Below are 15,668 nucleotides of genomic sequence, written 5' to 3'. Positions count from 1 at the left end.
CGGCGGGCCCCTGCCCGACGACAACTTCCTCGGCGGGGCCCACCCGACAACCTGCTTGGCGGGATTAGCCCGACGACAACCTCCTCGGCGGGGTCGGAAGACCTGAACAGTTCATCAGCGGGAATCCCCCTCTCCACTTTCTGACGTTCCGAAATCCAGAATTACCCGAACCTGGGCACGAGTGTTTCTGGATTTGGGATGTCAGAAAACTAATCAAAAGTCCGGAAAAGCCCGGAATCCGGAACAGCCTCGGTCCAGAGGAATCCGGATTTTAGGCGCCATGCCTGTATATAAAAACAAACTTTGAGTGACAGTTGTTTAAACAATGTTAAACAATGAACTAAAAGCTTTCTTGGCTGTAATACAGTCAGTTGTCTAGAAAACAGTTCAGTGTTTATTGTAAAAGGATCATTTACTGATATACAGATTTAAATGCAATTAGTTTTCATTTTTTTTAATGATCATATTTTTATTCCCTTCAAGCCATTGATGCGCCCAGAGACTTGCGAGTCGGAGAAATTACAACAAACGATGCATTAATTTCATGGAAACCTCCACAAGCTAAGATCAGTGGGTACATTCTGACAATTGAATCTGAAGATGGCAGAACACAGGTAAGTCCCGCACAGGGTAGAACTTCTAAGCTCTTGAATATTGGGAGTGATGTTCCTCCACCACTCTTGTGGTCACATCGGCTTTATTCACTGAAATTGGTGAAAATGTGAATTTCAACCCACTGACATTAAAGCTCAGGCTCAAAAAGTATGAGGCAAAATGTTCAACACTAAAATACAGCTTATGTTTTTGTCCGTAAAGCCTGGGTGTTTAGCATCTCGGACGGGTATGATTTGGTGGCCATTGCAGAAATGTGATTGCAGGTTGGCCAAGACTGGGAATTAAACATACAGGGGTATCTGACAATTCGGAAAGATAGACAAAAAGAGAAAGGAGGTGCGGTAGCTCTGTTAAGAAAGGATGATATCAGGGCAGGTGTGAGAGACGATATTGGCTCTAATGAACAAAATGTTGAATCATTGTGGGTGGGGATTAGAGATAGTAAGGGGAAAAAAATCACTGGTGGGCGTAGTTTATAGGCCCCCAAATAATAACTTCATGGTGGGGCGGGCAATAATCAAGGGAATAATGGAGGCATGTGAAAAAGGAGCGGCAGTAATCATGGGGGAGTTTAACCTACATATCGATTGGTCAAATCAAATATCATGGGGTAGCCTTGAGGAGGAATTCATAGAATGCATAAGGGATTGTTTCTTAGAACAGTATGTTACAGAACCTACAAGGGAGCAAGCTATCTTAGATCTGGTCCTGTGTAATGAGACAGGAATAATAAACGATCTCCGAGTAAAAGATCCTCTCGGAATGAGTGATCACAGTATGGTTGAATTTGTAATACAGATTGAGGGTGAGGAAGTAGTGTCTCAAACGAGCGTACTATGCTTAAACAAAGGGGACTACAGTGGGATGAGGGCAGAGTTGGCTAAAGTAGACTGGGAACACAGACTAAACGGTGGCACAATTGAGGAACAGTGGAGGACTTTTAAGGAGCTCTTTCATAGTGCTCAACAAAAATATATTCCAGTGAAAAAGAAGGGCGGTAAGAGAAGGGATAACCAGCCGTGGATAACCAAGGAAATAAAGGAAAGTATCAAATTAAAAACCAATGCGTATAAGGTGGCCAAGGTTAGTGAGAAACTAGAAGATTGGGAAAATTTTAAACGACAGCAAAGAATGACTAAGAAAGCGATAAAGAAAGGAAAGATAGATTACGAAAGTAAAATTGCACAAAACATAAAAACAGACAGTAAAAGCTTTTGCCGATATATAAAACGGAAGAGAGTGACGAAAGTAAATGTTGGTCCCTTAGAAGATGAGAAGGGGAATTTAATAATGGAAAATGTGGAAATGGCTGAGACCTTAAACAATTATTTTGCTTCGGTCTTCACAGTGGAAGACACAAAAACCATGCCAAAAATTGCTGGTCACAGGAATGTGGGAAGGGAGGACCTTGAGACAATCACTATCACTAAGGGGGTAGTGCTGGACAGGCTAATGGAACGCAAGATAGACAAGTCCCCTGGTCCTGATGAAATGCATCCCAGGGTATTAAAAGAGATAGCGGAAGTTATAGCAGATGCATTCTTTAAAATCTACCAAAATTCTCTGGACTCTGGGGAGTTACCAGCGGATTGGAAAGCAGCTAATGTAACGCCTCTGTTTAAAAATGGGGGCAGACAAAAGGCAGGTAACTATAGGCCGGTTAGTTTAACATCTGTAGTGGGGAAAATGCTTGAAGCTATCATTAAGGAAGAAATAGCGGGACATCTACATAGGAACAGTGCAATCAAGCAGACACAACATGGATTCATGAAGAGGAAATCATGTTTAACTAATTTACTGGAATTCTTTGAGGCATGGTGGATAGAGGTGTACCGATGGATGTGGTGTATTTAGATTTTTAAAAGGCATTCGATAAGGTGCCACACAAAAGGTTATTGCTGAAGATAAAGGTATGCGGAGTCAGAGGAAATGTATTTGCATGGATCGAAAATTGGCTGGCGAACAGAAAGCAGAGAGTCGGGATAAATGGGTCCTTTTCGGGTTGGAAATCGGTGGTTAGTGGTGTGCCACAGGGATCGGTGCTGGGACCACAATTGTTTACAATATATATAGATGACCTGGAAGAGGGGACAGAGTGTAGTGTAACAAAATTTGCAGATGACACAAAGATTAGTGGGAAAGCGAGTTGTGTAGAGGACACAGAGAGGCTGCAAAGAGATTTAGATAGGTTAAGCGAATGGGCTAAGGTTTGGCAGATGGAATACAATGTCGGAAAGTGTGAGGTCATCCACCTTGGGGAAAAAAAACAGTAAAAGGGAATATTATTTGAATGGGGAGAAATTACAACATACTGCAGTGCAGAGGGACCTGGGGGTCCTTGTGCATGAAACTCTTTTGAGTTTACCTGCGAAAACATAAAACATTAAACGGTGCCACCCGACCTGGGTGACACTCCAGACATTTACAAGGCCCTTTTTTTTTTTTCCCCCTTTTTTTGTTTTCCTTGTGCATGAATCCCAAAAAGTTAGTTTGCAGGTGCAGCAGGTAATCAGGAAGGCAAATGGAATGTTGGCCTTCATTGCGAGAGGGATGGAGTACAAAAGCAGGGAGGTCCTGCTGCAACTGTACAGGGTATTGGTGAGGCCGCACCTGGAGTACTGCGTGCAGTTTTGGTCACCTCACTTAAGGAAGGATATACTAGCTTTGGAGGGGGTACAGAGATGATTCACTCGGCTGATTCCAGAAATGAGGGTGTTACCTTATGATGATAGATTGAGTCGACTGGGTCTTTACTCGTTGGAGTTCAGAAGGATGAGGGGTGATCTTACAGAAACATTTAAAATAATGAAAGGGATAGACAAGATAGAGGCAGAGAGGTTGTTTCCACTGGTCGGGGAGACTAGAACTAGGGGGCACAGCCTCAAAATACGGGGGAGCCAATTTAAAACCGAGTTGAGAAGGAATTTCTTCTCCCAGAGGGTTGTGAATCTGTGGAATTCTCTGCCCAAGGAAGCAGTTGAGGCTAGCTCATTGAATGTATTCAAATCACAGATAGATTTTTAACCAATAAGGGAATTAAGGGTTATGGGGAGCGGGCGGGTAAGTGGAGCTGAGTCCACGGCCAGATCAGCCATGATCTTGTTGAATGGCGGAGCAGGCTCGAGGGGCTAGATGGCCTACTCCTGTTTCTAATTCTTCTGTTCTTATGTTCTTATGACCTCAGACTTGCATAGAAATTACAACACAGAAACAGGCCGTTCAGCTCAACTAGTCTTTGTTGGTGTTTATTCTTCACACGATCAGTCGTCCTGATCACATGTGATCTTTATGCCCTTTTTCTTGAAGATAAGAACATAAGAAATAGGAGCAGGAATCGGCCATTTGGTCCCTCGAGCCTGCTCCGCCATTCAATAAGATCATGGTTGATTTGATCTTGGCCTCAACTCCACTTCCCTTATCTAACCAGTTCTTAAATGTTGATATGTGGTTTGTTTCCATCAACAACTATGCTAATGCATTCCATAGCCTCATAGTCCTCTTTGTAAAACAAAGTTTCTCCTGCTCTCTATCCTAAATCTCTTACAATTAATTTTGTATTTTTGTCCCCCATCGCGCTAGTTCACTCAATTACTGGCTACAAACTGTTTTCATCTACTTTGTCCCATCCCTTGATAATTTTAGCCATCTCTATCAAATCACTTTCTAATCTCATCTGTCCTAATAATTTTTCACGTCTTTCTTTGTATTGCTTTTTGCTTGTACCAGCATTCCAACAACCTCACAATCTCCAGTGGGATATGTACTAGAGGGCACTAGGTGATGTGATCCCAGTGTAACTGCTGAGATCATGTCCCGAGAAAGTTTAGGATCTGTGAGTTGTTACTCAGCGGTTAAGCTTGCTGAGCCACTCGGTCAGGTATCTTTTGCTCCTGATAAATGTCAGATTATATTCATCATAGGCAGTCCCTCGAAATCAAGGAAGACTTGCTTCCACTCTAAAAGTGCATTCTTAGGTGACTGAACAGTCCAATACAGGAATTATAGTCTCTGTCACAGGTGGGACAGACAGTGGTTGAAGGAAAGGGTGGGTGGGAAGTCTGGTTTGCCGCACGCTCCTTCCGCTGCCTGCGCTTGTTTTCTGCATGCTCTCGGCGATGAGAGTCGAGCTGCTCATTAGGTGTTTTTTGGCGACATTGTTGTTTCACCTCAGTTAATTTATGAATCATATGTTGTTCGCATGTATATTTACAGAAAAGTAAAAGTGATATTTTTTACAAAGTGGCTTTTTGTTTTAAATGGTTCAACAGAAAGTTGAATATTTTGGAGCCGCGGACACCTCATTCAGCATGACCCAACTGGTTCCATCAATGAAATACAATGTGAAACTCCAGGCCTACGCAGGATCAGAGAGAAGCAGTGTTATAGAGACTGTCTTCACAACAGGTATGGGCAGAAAATCATTGCGTACGCCAATTAAATTGTTATTTTGCAGACTTAATCAGAAACATAGGGGCATGGGCATGGCAGCTATATCTCTTTAATCCCAATTCTCTGAACTTTCTCCACATCACTCAGTCCCTTTACTTCCCAAGTAAATGTCTATCTCCCTTTTAAATACCTCAATTGATTCTGCATCTATGGAATTGTGGATCAGTGCATTCCTTGTCTATAGGGAATTGTTTAACATGTAAATACTATTACTGATATTGACCCTATAAAACTATATGCACAAGCAGGTAATTAAAGTACTTTTCTGACCAGTACATATATATAATTTAGTTGAAACTACCTCAAACGTATCCATGACTTGAATTAGTTATTAAAATTCTTATATTAAAACATTAAATTGGAAATGTTCCATTCTGGAATTACTGGAATTGTTTCCCTTTTTTTCCAGTTGGTTTCTTATACCCATATCCCAAGGATTGCTCTCAAACACTGTTGAACGGTGAAGCCAGTTCCGGACTCTATACCATTTTCTTGAATGGAAATCGCTCTCAGCCACTTCAGGTGTACTGTGACATGACCACTGATGGAGGTGGCTGGATGGTAAGTGCTGGGACAAAAAACATTTTCTCCTGATTGAGGAAACCATGTTGGTGAAACTCCTGTTTAGTTTTAGCAGAAAGGTTGGTGCAAGCACAATGCAGGAAACCCGCCTCATGCTGATCTTTTTTGCATAACATAATCAAGAGGAATAATTTCACCCTCCTTTTTGTATATGCAACGACTGTGGAATGATGCCAATCCCAGATTAATCACTGGAATAAAAACTATGCAGTATTTTTTTTTTAAATAGGGGGATTACTAATTAATGTATTTAATGTAATATATTGAGGGACGTATTGCATACTAGCAACAAGTTTTAGTGCCTTTGAAGGAAATGGTTGACGACTTTTGGCAGATGCAGAAGAAAATTAATCTATGCGCGGACCATTCAAGCTTCCGCACATGTGGGTTTTTCTGCATTGCGAAGCCAGCTTACCAGCTGCACGGGACCTCGAGACCATCGCGTAGCCGTGCAGCTTAAAGCGAGCGTTGTAGCAGACCTTCCGTGGCATTGCTCACTGTGATTCTGAGGGTCTGCTGTTTTATTACAATAGAGGTGTTATCAACAGGCTGTGACTGGAGAGTGTAACACTTACAGGAAGTGTGTTCCTCTTCGTCTTCTGCAAGTAGCTAACAGCTGCTATGGCATTGCATTATTATCAATGATAATTTGTCTACAGAGCAAAATTAGAAAGAAAAAGAAAAGCCTTAGAACACACCTAAGGCACGAAAATATTGATTCAGAATGGAATAAATTTTCTAAATGTTTTGAAACGTTTTAAAGACTTTTTTTAAACACATTTTTGAAACTAAGGAAAGTCTCACAGCAAGGAGCAGAGATCATAGAGGAAGAGAAAGATCATAGTGCCACCTAGTGTAGGAGGACTGAATGGTACGAATAGTAGAGGAGATGGTACTATATTATCTATTAAAATAGGGTAAAGAAAGACTTGCATTTATATAGTATCTTTCCAGACCAACGGATGTCTCAAAATGCTTTACAACCAATGAAGTACTTTAAATATATGTTACTTTTAGGTGTTATAGTCACAAGGTGTGACAAATCTGTGACACAGGTATTAAGAAAATGCCACACAGGAAGCATCACAAAATGCAATGCAGTTGCAAGTTATTTAATAAATGATAGATAACTAACCAGATTGATATCAGTACAAATGCTTAATGAATCTCCAATCACTTGGAAAATGTTCAACTAAGAATGTCTATTTTTTCAATAAATTAAACCAAGATGAGTAGCAAGATCCAAAGAGCAGGATATCACTAAGTTTGAAAGAAATAGGAGAGAGGATGCGGTAAAACAAGAATTAGTACTGAAGTGACACCAGAGTAGGAAAACCAAAGGGGTTCCTCAGTTTTAAGGTCTTAAGAACACAAGAAATAGGAGCAGGAGTAGGCCATTCAGCCCCTCCAGCCTGCTCTGTAATTCAGTAAGATCATGGCTGATCTTCAACCCCAACTCCACTATTCTGCCTGATCCCCTTAGAGTCCAAAAATCTATCGATCTCAGCCTTGAATATACTCAACGACTGAGTATCCATGGTCCTCTGGGGTGGAAAATTCCAAAGAATCACTACCCTCTGAGTGAAAATAATTGGGAAAGAATGATTTGGAGTAGTAGAATATGTGGAAATCAAGAGCAATTGCATTGAGGATTGTATTGAAGAGTATTTAAGATGGTGTATTTGGAGCTGAGGAGGAAGAAGAGTGTGCTGCAGAAGAGCACTGACCCCGGGACTATCGACAAAAATGAGAGAAAAATATACAGAATTGCACTCCCAGAGTAATATTTGTGAAACATATGACAACAGTCAAAAAATCTTACTGATTGTATGAAAAATAAATTCCAGGTGTTCCAGAGACGTGTGAATGGCAAGGTAGATTTCTTCAGAAACTGGAAGAATTATACCAATGGATTTGGCAACCCTTCTGATGAGTTCTGGTTAGGTAAGAGTGGAAGCTCAACTACTGTGGAAATGATTGAATTTTTTACTTTGCTTTTTTAAAAGAGAGACTTCACCTTTCCTGATTTTATTTTTTGGCGCCTCCATTGGCGATCGATTGTGTGAATGTTTAACTTCAAAACTGTAGAAAAATTTCTGTTTTCTTAAACAGATTTCAGATCCTATCGAATGTTTTCATATACATAGCAGGCCTATATCCATCTTTCATGTCAATGCAAAGGTAATTTGGATGTGCATTGTTGTGAATGTGATAGTACACCTCGGGAGGCAAGTCGGCAGTCTGACTCCGAGATGCACTTAAGTGAGAGGTGAGAGGTCACCTCCAGTGGGTAGTCTTATACGGCTTGGACGTCTCACCAGATGCAGTATAACTCCAGCCTGTTATGAAGCCACATTCTAAAAGTGTACAAGTGGTCCACTGGCCTCCTGAGACCTTTGCAAACTTATTTTTAATCTTATCATTAAAATTAATCTGATTTTTTTCGCATATGCATGTCAGGTCCTGATGATCGAATCCCAAAGTCTCTATCAACGCTACTCTTAAAGCAGCTGCTGAGAGATGGATGAGAGAAGCAATGGTTTTGTCACTCCAATATTCCACCCTTCCTGCAGGATGTGCCTCACACATGCTCCTGCTACTCAAAATTGGGTCAAATAATTTTATAAAACATGAATTAATAATGCACAAGGAAATCTTCTGCCCCATGATCAACATTCAAAATATTACATCTTCTGCGTTAAATGTAACGGAGAAGGCAACTCTACAGGCCAGCATCCTATGTTGGGATAGAACCATTTTTAATAACAGCCAAGAGAGAGCAAGTTGGAGTTTTAAAGAAAAAGGGGATTGCAATGCATCTATTCACTATCATCGGTGGAGGTTTATGGAGAGATGTCAGACAAATGAGTGTCAACTTGCCTACCACCAGGACAGCTTGTCTGTTCTCAAGTGCCAACTCCTCTGTTATCATTGGATATCCAACTTGCTTAATTTGCTCCCTACAGGCGTTCAATTTAGGTCTTATTATCAGTGATTTGTGTTCCAGTATGTACGGGCGGGCAATAATCAAGGGAATAATGGAGCATGTGGAAAAGGAACGGCAGTAATCATGGGGGATTTTAACCTACATATCGATTGGTCAAATCAAATTGCACAGGGTAGCCAGGAGGAGGAATTCATAGAATGCATACGGGATTGTTTCTTAGAACAGTATGTTACAGAACCTACAAGGGAGCAAGCTATCTTAGATCTGGTCCTGTGTAATGAGACAGGAATAATAAACGATCTCCTAGTAAAAGATCCTCTCAGAATGAGCGATCACAGTATGGTTGAATTTGTAATACAGATTGAGGGTGAGGAAGTTGTGTCTCAAACGAGCGTACTATGCTTAAACAAAGGGGACTACAGTGGGATGAGGGCAGAGTTGGCTAAAGTAGACTGGAAACACAGACTAAATGGTGGCACAATTGAGGAACAGTGGAGGACTTTTAAGGAGCTCTTTCATAGTGCTCAACAAAAATATATTCCAGTGAAAAAGAAGGGCGATAAGAAAGCCGTGGATAACCAGCCGTGGATAACCAAGGAAATAAAGGAGAGTATCAAATTAAAAACCAATGCGTATAAGGTGGCCAAGGTTAGTGGGAAACTAGAAGATTGGGAAAATTTTAAACAACAGCAAAGAATGACTAAGAAAGCAATAAAGAAAGGAAAGATAGATTACGAAGGTAAACTTGCACAAAACATAAAAACAGATAGTAAAAGCTTTTGCCGATATATAAAACGAAAAAGAGTGACTAAAGTAAATGTTGGTCCCTTAGAAGATGAGAAGGGGGATTTAATAATGGGAAATGTGGAAATGGCTGAGACCTTAAACAATTATTTTGCTTCAGACTTCACAGTGGAAGACACAAAAAGCATGCCAAAAATTGCTGGTCACAGGAATGTGGGAAGGGAGGACCTTGAGACAATCACTATCACTAGGGGGGTAGTGCTGGACAGGCTAATGGGACTCAAGGTAGGCAAGTCCCCTGGTCCTGATGAAATGCATCCCAGGGTATTAAAAGAGATGGCGGAAGTTATAGCAGATGCATTCGTTATAATCTACCAAAATTCTCTGGACTCTGGGGAGGTACCAGCGGATTGGAAAGAAGCTAATGTAATATCTCTGTTTAAAAAAGGGGGCAGACAAAAGGCAGGTAACTATAGGCTGGTTAGTTTAACATCTGTAGTGGGGAAAATGCTTGAAACTATCATTAAGGAAGAAATAGCGGGACATCTAGATAGGAATAGTGCAATCAAGCAGACGCAGCATGGATTCATGAAGGGGAAATCATGTTTAACTAATTTACTGAAATTCTTTGAGGATATAACGAGCATAGTGGATAGAGGTGTGCCGATGGATATGGTGTATTTAGATTTCCAAAAGGCATTCGATAAGGTGCCACACAAAAGGTTATTGCTGAAGATAAAGGTACGCGGAGTCAGAGGAAATCTATTAGCATGGATAGAGAATTGGCTGGCTAACAGAAAGCAGAGAGTTGGGATAAATGGGTCCTTTTCGGGTTGGAAATCGGTGGTTAGTGGTGTGCCACAGGGATCGGTGCTGGGACCACAACTGTTTACAATATACGTAAATGACCTGGAAGAGGGGACAGAGTGTAGTGTAACAAAATTTGCAGATGACACAGAGTGGCAAAGCGGGTTGTGTGGAGGACACAGAGAGGCTGCAAAGAGATTTGGATAGGTTAAGTGAATGGGCTAAGGTTTGGCAGATGGAATACAACGTCGGAAGGTGTGAGGTCATCCACCTTGGAAAAGAAAACAGTAAAAGGGAATATTATTTGAATGGGGAGAAATTACAACATGCTGCGGTGCAAAGGGACCTGGGGGTCCTTGTGCATGAATCCTAAAATGTTAGTTTGCAGGTGCAACAGGCAATCAGGAAGGCGAATGGAATGTTGGCCTTCATTGCGAGAGGGATGGAGTACAAAAACAAGGAGGTCCTGCTGCAACTGTATAGGTTATTGGTGAGGCCGCACCTGGAGTACTGCGTGCAGTTCTGGTCACCTTACTTAAGGAAGGATATACTAGCTTTGGAGGGAGTACAGAGACGATTCACTAGGCTGATTCTGGAGATGAGGGGGTTACCTTATGATGATAGATTGAGTAGACTGGGTCTTTACTCGTTGGAGTTCAGAAGGATGAGGGGTGATCTTATAAAAACATTTAAAATAATGAAAGGAATAGACAAGATAGAGGCAGAGAGGTTGTTTCCACTGGTCGGGGAGACTAGAACTAGGGGGCACAGCCTCAAAATACGGGGGAGCCAATTTAAAACCGAGTTGAGAAGGAATTTCTTCTTCCAGAGGGTTGTGAATCTGTGGAATTCTCTGCCCAAGGAAGCAGTTGAGGCTGGCTCATTGAATATATTTAAGTCACAGATGGATAGATTTTTAACCAATAAGGGAATTAAGGGTTACGGGGAGTGGGCGGGTAAGTGGAGCTGAGTCCATGGCCAGATCAGCCATGATCTTGTTGAATGGCGGAGCAGGCTCGAGGGGCTAGATGGCCTACTTCTGTTCTTAATTCTTATGTTCTTATGTTCTTATACAATAAAAGTCTCCCTTTCATGGCACTAATAACCCATAAATGGTTCAAACAATATAAGGAAATTAAATAATTGGGTGTCTTGCAGAATTTGATTGGTGCCAGTCACTGCTGGGTTTTGTTAGGTTGAATGGGGGAAATCATTGAATCATAGAATGGTTACAGCATGGAAGAAGCCATTCGGCCCGTCGAGCCCATGCCGGCTCTCTGCAAAAGCATGTCAGCGAGACCCACTCCCCCGTCCTATCCTCGTAACCCTGAAAATCTTTTTCCTTCAGGCACTTATCCAACTCCCTTTTGAAAGCTATGATTTGAGTCTGCCTCCATCACCTTTTCAGGCAGTGCATTCCAGGTCCTAAGCACTCGCTGCGTAAAAAAGGTTTTTTCTTATGTCGCTTTTGGTTCTTTTGCTAATCACCTTAAATCTGTGCCCTCTGGTTTTCGACCCTTCTGCCACTGGGAACACTTTTCTTTATCTACTCTGTCCAGACCGCTCATGATTTTTTTGTTGTAAAATGTTTTCATTGTATTTTTTTCAGGGCTTGAAAACCTTCACAAGATTACATCAACGAATCATTATCAACTGCGTGTGGATTTCCGAGATGAAGGAGATTCCGCTTTTGCAGTCTATGACAGGTTCCTTATCAGTGACGCCAAAAGTCGATACAAACTGCATGTTGGAGAGTACAGCGGAACTGCAGGTATACTTTAGACGTCATTTAAAGATGGCAATAGAGACAAAAATAGACGTGAATAATTCTCAAAACAACCTCCCTGTCTAATTTTGGATATCTGTTCATTTAGGCCAAACTATAAGTGCTCCACGTTGGAACGCAGTTTGGATCACAATTTTTGCACTGCTTTTTAAATTTCTCTTTTTCTACTTAGGTGATTCTCTGTCATACCACCATGGTCGTCCATTCTCCACAAAGGACAGAGACAACGATGTAGCTGTGACAAATTGTGCTCTGTCTTACAAGGGTGCCTGGTGGTACAAGAACTGCCACAGAGTAAATCTGAATGGGAGATATGGCGTTGTAAGCCACAGTCAGGTATGTAAAATCTAGCAATGGAGAAATGAAGGGGCCACGATTGACCATGTTAGGTTGGACCAACCGAAGGAAAGGGAAACTGGCATGCTCCTGGCCATTCCTTGTGTCAAATAAGCATGTCTGTTGATAAATCAATCACAGGGCACTGCTGACTATGAATGTTAAGGAATCTAATCATAATTCAGCTGCTTTTCCAATCAAAGTCTACAATGCGGATATGAGAGTCAGGGTAACGCCAGCATAATGTGCTATTCAGCCTTCTCCCTGCTTGTCACCGCCTTGTTCAGTCAGAAGTGGCATAAGCCATGTAGTGGCCTGGAGTTTCCGGCATGGATGCAACCCAGAGGTTAGACCCGGAAATGCGCCCAATATCGCACCCAATTTGCCAATGTCAAGTTACGCCCGAGTATCCCAATCTCATTGGACTGTGCCCAAACTTAAAATGGACGTAAATGGGCATAAATCATATATGTCACTGTAAAAATTGAAAAGCCTCCCCAATTACAGAATCTTAAACATAAATGCAATTGTAAATTAGATAGATTTCTTCCAGGAAATAATGTTCTGTAATACAATATATGAGTAATTTGAGATATGGCATGTTGTACTGTAGCATGCTTGGGAGGAACAGGTGATTTCGGACCAATGTTCCCTGTAAGCTGCACTTTGTTCTGTGCAGCCTGGTCCCTTTAAATTTCCGCGGATGCACGGTATTTATAGTGGAGAAGGTGGCCTGCGGCCTGCGCGGGACCTTTCCCGTTACTGCACAGCCGCGCAGCTTAGAGGGAACATTGCTTCGGATGTACGGTTCGAAAAGCTCTCCACCACTGGAGGTTTTCTCATGTCATGTCTGGGTTTGTTGTCGACTAATTGATAAAGATTGATTGGTGTGATCAGTCAACAATTCCATTATCATTGATGGTGAGAACATCAGCGGCAGGTCGGGGCCATAAAAGGAGCGGAGGTGCGGTGGCCCCTGGAGCAGCGTGGAGGCATGCCACTTCAGGGAGCAGAGTGAGCTGGTGCAGGAGGGCGACGGCAGCAAAGAGTGACGTCATCAAGGTCCAGGTCGGTGATTGGAGTGTGGGCAGATACAGCAGGAGCGGCGAGGTCGGGGCGAAGGAGCGGCGAGAGACTGTGGAGGGATGTGATCGGGGCCCAGGAGAGGCGTGAGTTCGGGGCCAGGGGCTCAGGGCAGCACGGGCCAGCCTACACTGCACTAGGCTGTACTAGGTCCGTGCAGCAGAGCAGGTCTTCAGTCGTCTTGGTTAAGTCTTGCCACTGGACCAAGACCTGAGCTCTCTCAAGCCCGTGTGGTGGCTGGTGTGCAACGGCCACCACACGTTAAAAAAATCCACGCACAGGCATATTCCACCCTTCAACATGTAGTTCGGGATCCGGAATATTAGGTCCTTCATTGAAACACCTGTGAACTCATTCCTTTTTGGCATGGAAGCAAGTCATCCTCGCTTCGAGGGACCGCCTATGATGATGATATCATTGTAGTATGTGACTACCAGGATTGTCGAAGATGAACTAGATGTCCCTTGCCCTTTCTTTGTCTACCAATTCCTACGTTTCTATGTTCCTAAGTATAACACCCCTGCGTTATATAAAAGATCCCATGGCACTATTTCAAAGAAGTGCAGTGGAGTTATCCCCGGTGTCCTGGCCGATATTTATCCCTCAATAAACATAACAAAAAAACAGATTATCTGGTCATTATCACATTGCTGTTTGCGGGAGATTGCTTGTGCGTAAATTGGCTGCCGTGTTTCCTACATTACAACAGTGACTACACTGGTTACAGTGACTACTTAATTGGCTGTAAAGTGCTTTGAAACGTCCGGTGGTCGTGAATGGCACTATATAAATCCAAGTCTTTCTTTTATTTTGCGTACATATTACATCCATTACTGTAAAGTACCATAAGCCACCTTTCTCTTGGATTAAACTTCATTTCATTTTTTTAAACAGGGCATTAACTGGTACCATTGGAAGGGTCACGAGCATTCGATTGAATTTGTTGAAATGAAATTGAGACCACACAACTTCAGAGGCCTAGAACAGAGAAAGAAGAGAGCACAACGACAGCACTAAATGACCAAATCAGCCGTCAACAATAAGGGTTCATAATGTACAGAAACATCACTAATTTAGCTCGCAATCGAGTTACCGTGTAATATGAGCCTTGCTAGGAAAGCTCTCTCATCTTACATGGATTTAGCTCCACTCAGTTTAAACACCAAAGATAATGTTGACAATAATTAACATAGGTTGTTATTGCTTTTAGCGTCATAGCTTTATATATGTTGCTTGGAGGGTGGGGTGGGCTTTATATGTACATCATTACGCCTGCACAGACATCAGAGTGTATTGTTTGTGTTTCGTTCATCATGTTGGGGATATATTGCCATGGCAACAGACTGACCAGTTGTTATTAAAAGGTTAATGTACAGAAGCTTCATGTTTAACCATCAAATATATAAGCTGAATGTTTAAATGTGGGTGTGGAGTTTTTTTTAACATGGAGCTCCATATTTGTGGTCCTTAACCGAAAGGGAGGTGTTGTTTGAAAAAGCACAAATTGTTTTTTGCCATTGGTTAGCAATTTCAGGTATCGTATTTAAAAATAAATCAACCAAATGTTGATTCTGTTAAAGGATAGAACAACAGTAATGTATATACACAAAACTAGAAGCCCTTACTTAGGCCACTTTCACAGAAAGACTCCATTTGCTCCCTGGAATAGGACACGTTTTGTTCAGTAAATTGACACACAAAAAAATACCGAATTAAATGTAATTTTTTTGAGTTATTTTTCCTCGAAGAAATCTATGTCTGGATTGTTTGAAATAATCGCAACGCATTTTCCATTTATTTAAATAGCATGGTTACTGTGCTGAAATAAAAGGGGAAAATAACGAAATACTTTTAAGGAATTCTATTTTCAAAACAAATGTAAAAAGTAATATTTTTTGTGTTTCAAATGTCCGCAACCAAAAAAAATTTTTTTTCCCCCCGATTATATAAAGCCCTAACTGTGGAAAGGTGTGATCACTAAAACCTAAATTATACAGCACCACTAAAACCTTGATATACATTTGTAAAATAATGAGTGTTTCTCACATGAATAATTTCAATGTACGTTTCTGTGTACTCCTAATTAAAATAAAGTAATGGTGTTTTAACAAACTATACTCTGAGCTTGTTTTTGTGAGGCCTATCGGGGGAGAGGAGGGGGAACCTGCACTGATGCATCATGGGTGCCCAGAGTCTCCTTGAGCTTTCTTGATTGCCTGAGGGAATTGGGCAGCTTTTGTGGAGTTCTTCCTCAAATTGGGCACAGGTTTTTTTTTGGCCTCACCCCAGGAGTCGGCAATTGGGGAGGCCGGTGCACGA

General features: G+C 41.8%; 1 protein-coding gene across 8 annotated transcripts in view; it reads left to right on the top strand.

Annotated features, from left to right (window-relative positions):
- LOC139232513 (tenascin-like) overlaps positions 1-15,461 on the top strand; it is a 137,383-nt gene extending 121,922 nt beyond the window's left edge. For all 8 annotated transcript variants that reach the window (XM_070862844.1, XM_070862843.1, XM_070862842.1 and 5 more), the window contains 7 exons: positions 484-614; positions 4,884-5,019; positions 5,474-5,625; positions 7,494-7,590; positions 11,754-11,915; positions 12,103-12,266; positions 14,244-15,461. In XM_070862844.1, the coding sequence (XP_070718945.1) occupies positions 484-614; positions 4,884-5,019; positions 5,474-5,625; positions 7,494-7,590; positions 11,754-11,915; positions 12,103-12,266; positions 14,244-14,366 (965 nt within the window). In that variant the 3' untranslated portion in view covers positions 14,367-15,461. The remainder of the gene's footprint in view (positions 1-483; positions 615-4,883; positions 5,020-5,473; positions 5,626-7,493; positions 7,591-11,753; positions 11,916-12,102; positions 12,267-14,243) is intronic.
- The last annotated feature ends 207 nt before the right edge of the window (positions 15,462-15,668 follow it).

Source organism: Pristiophorus japonicus, chromosome 20 (assembly GCF_044704955.1).
Source record: "Pristiophorus japonicus isolate sPriJap1 chromosome 20, sPriJap1.hap1, whole genome shotgun sequence".
NCBI classification, from domain to species: domain Eukaryota; kingdom Metazoa; phylum Chordata; class Chondrichthyes; family Pristiophoridae; genus Pristiophorus; species Pristiophorus japonicus.
Note: the sequence above shows the minus strand (reverse complement) of the source record. Positions and strands in the feature narration are given on the sequence as shown.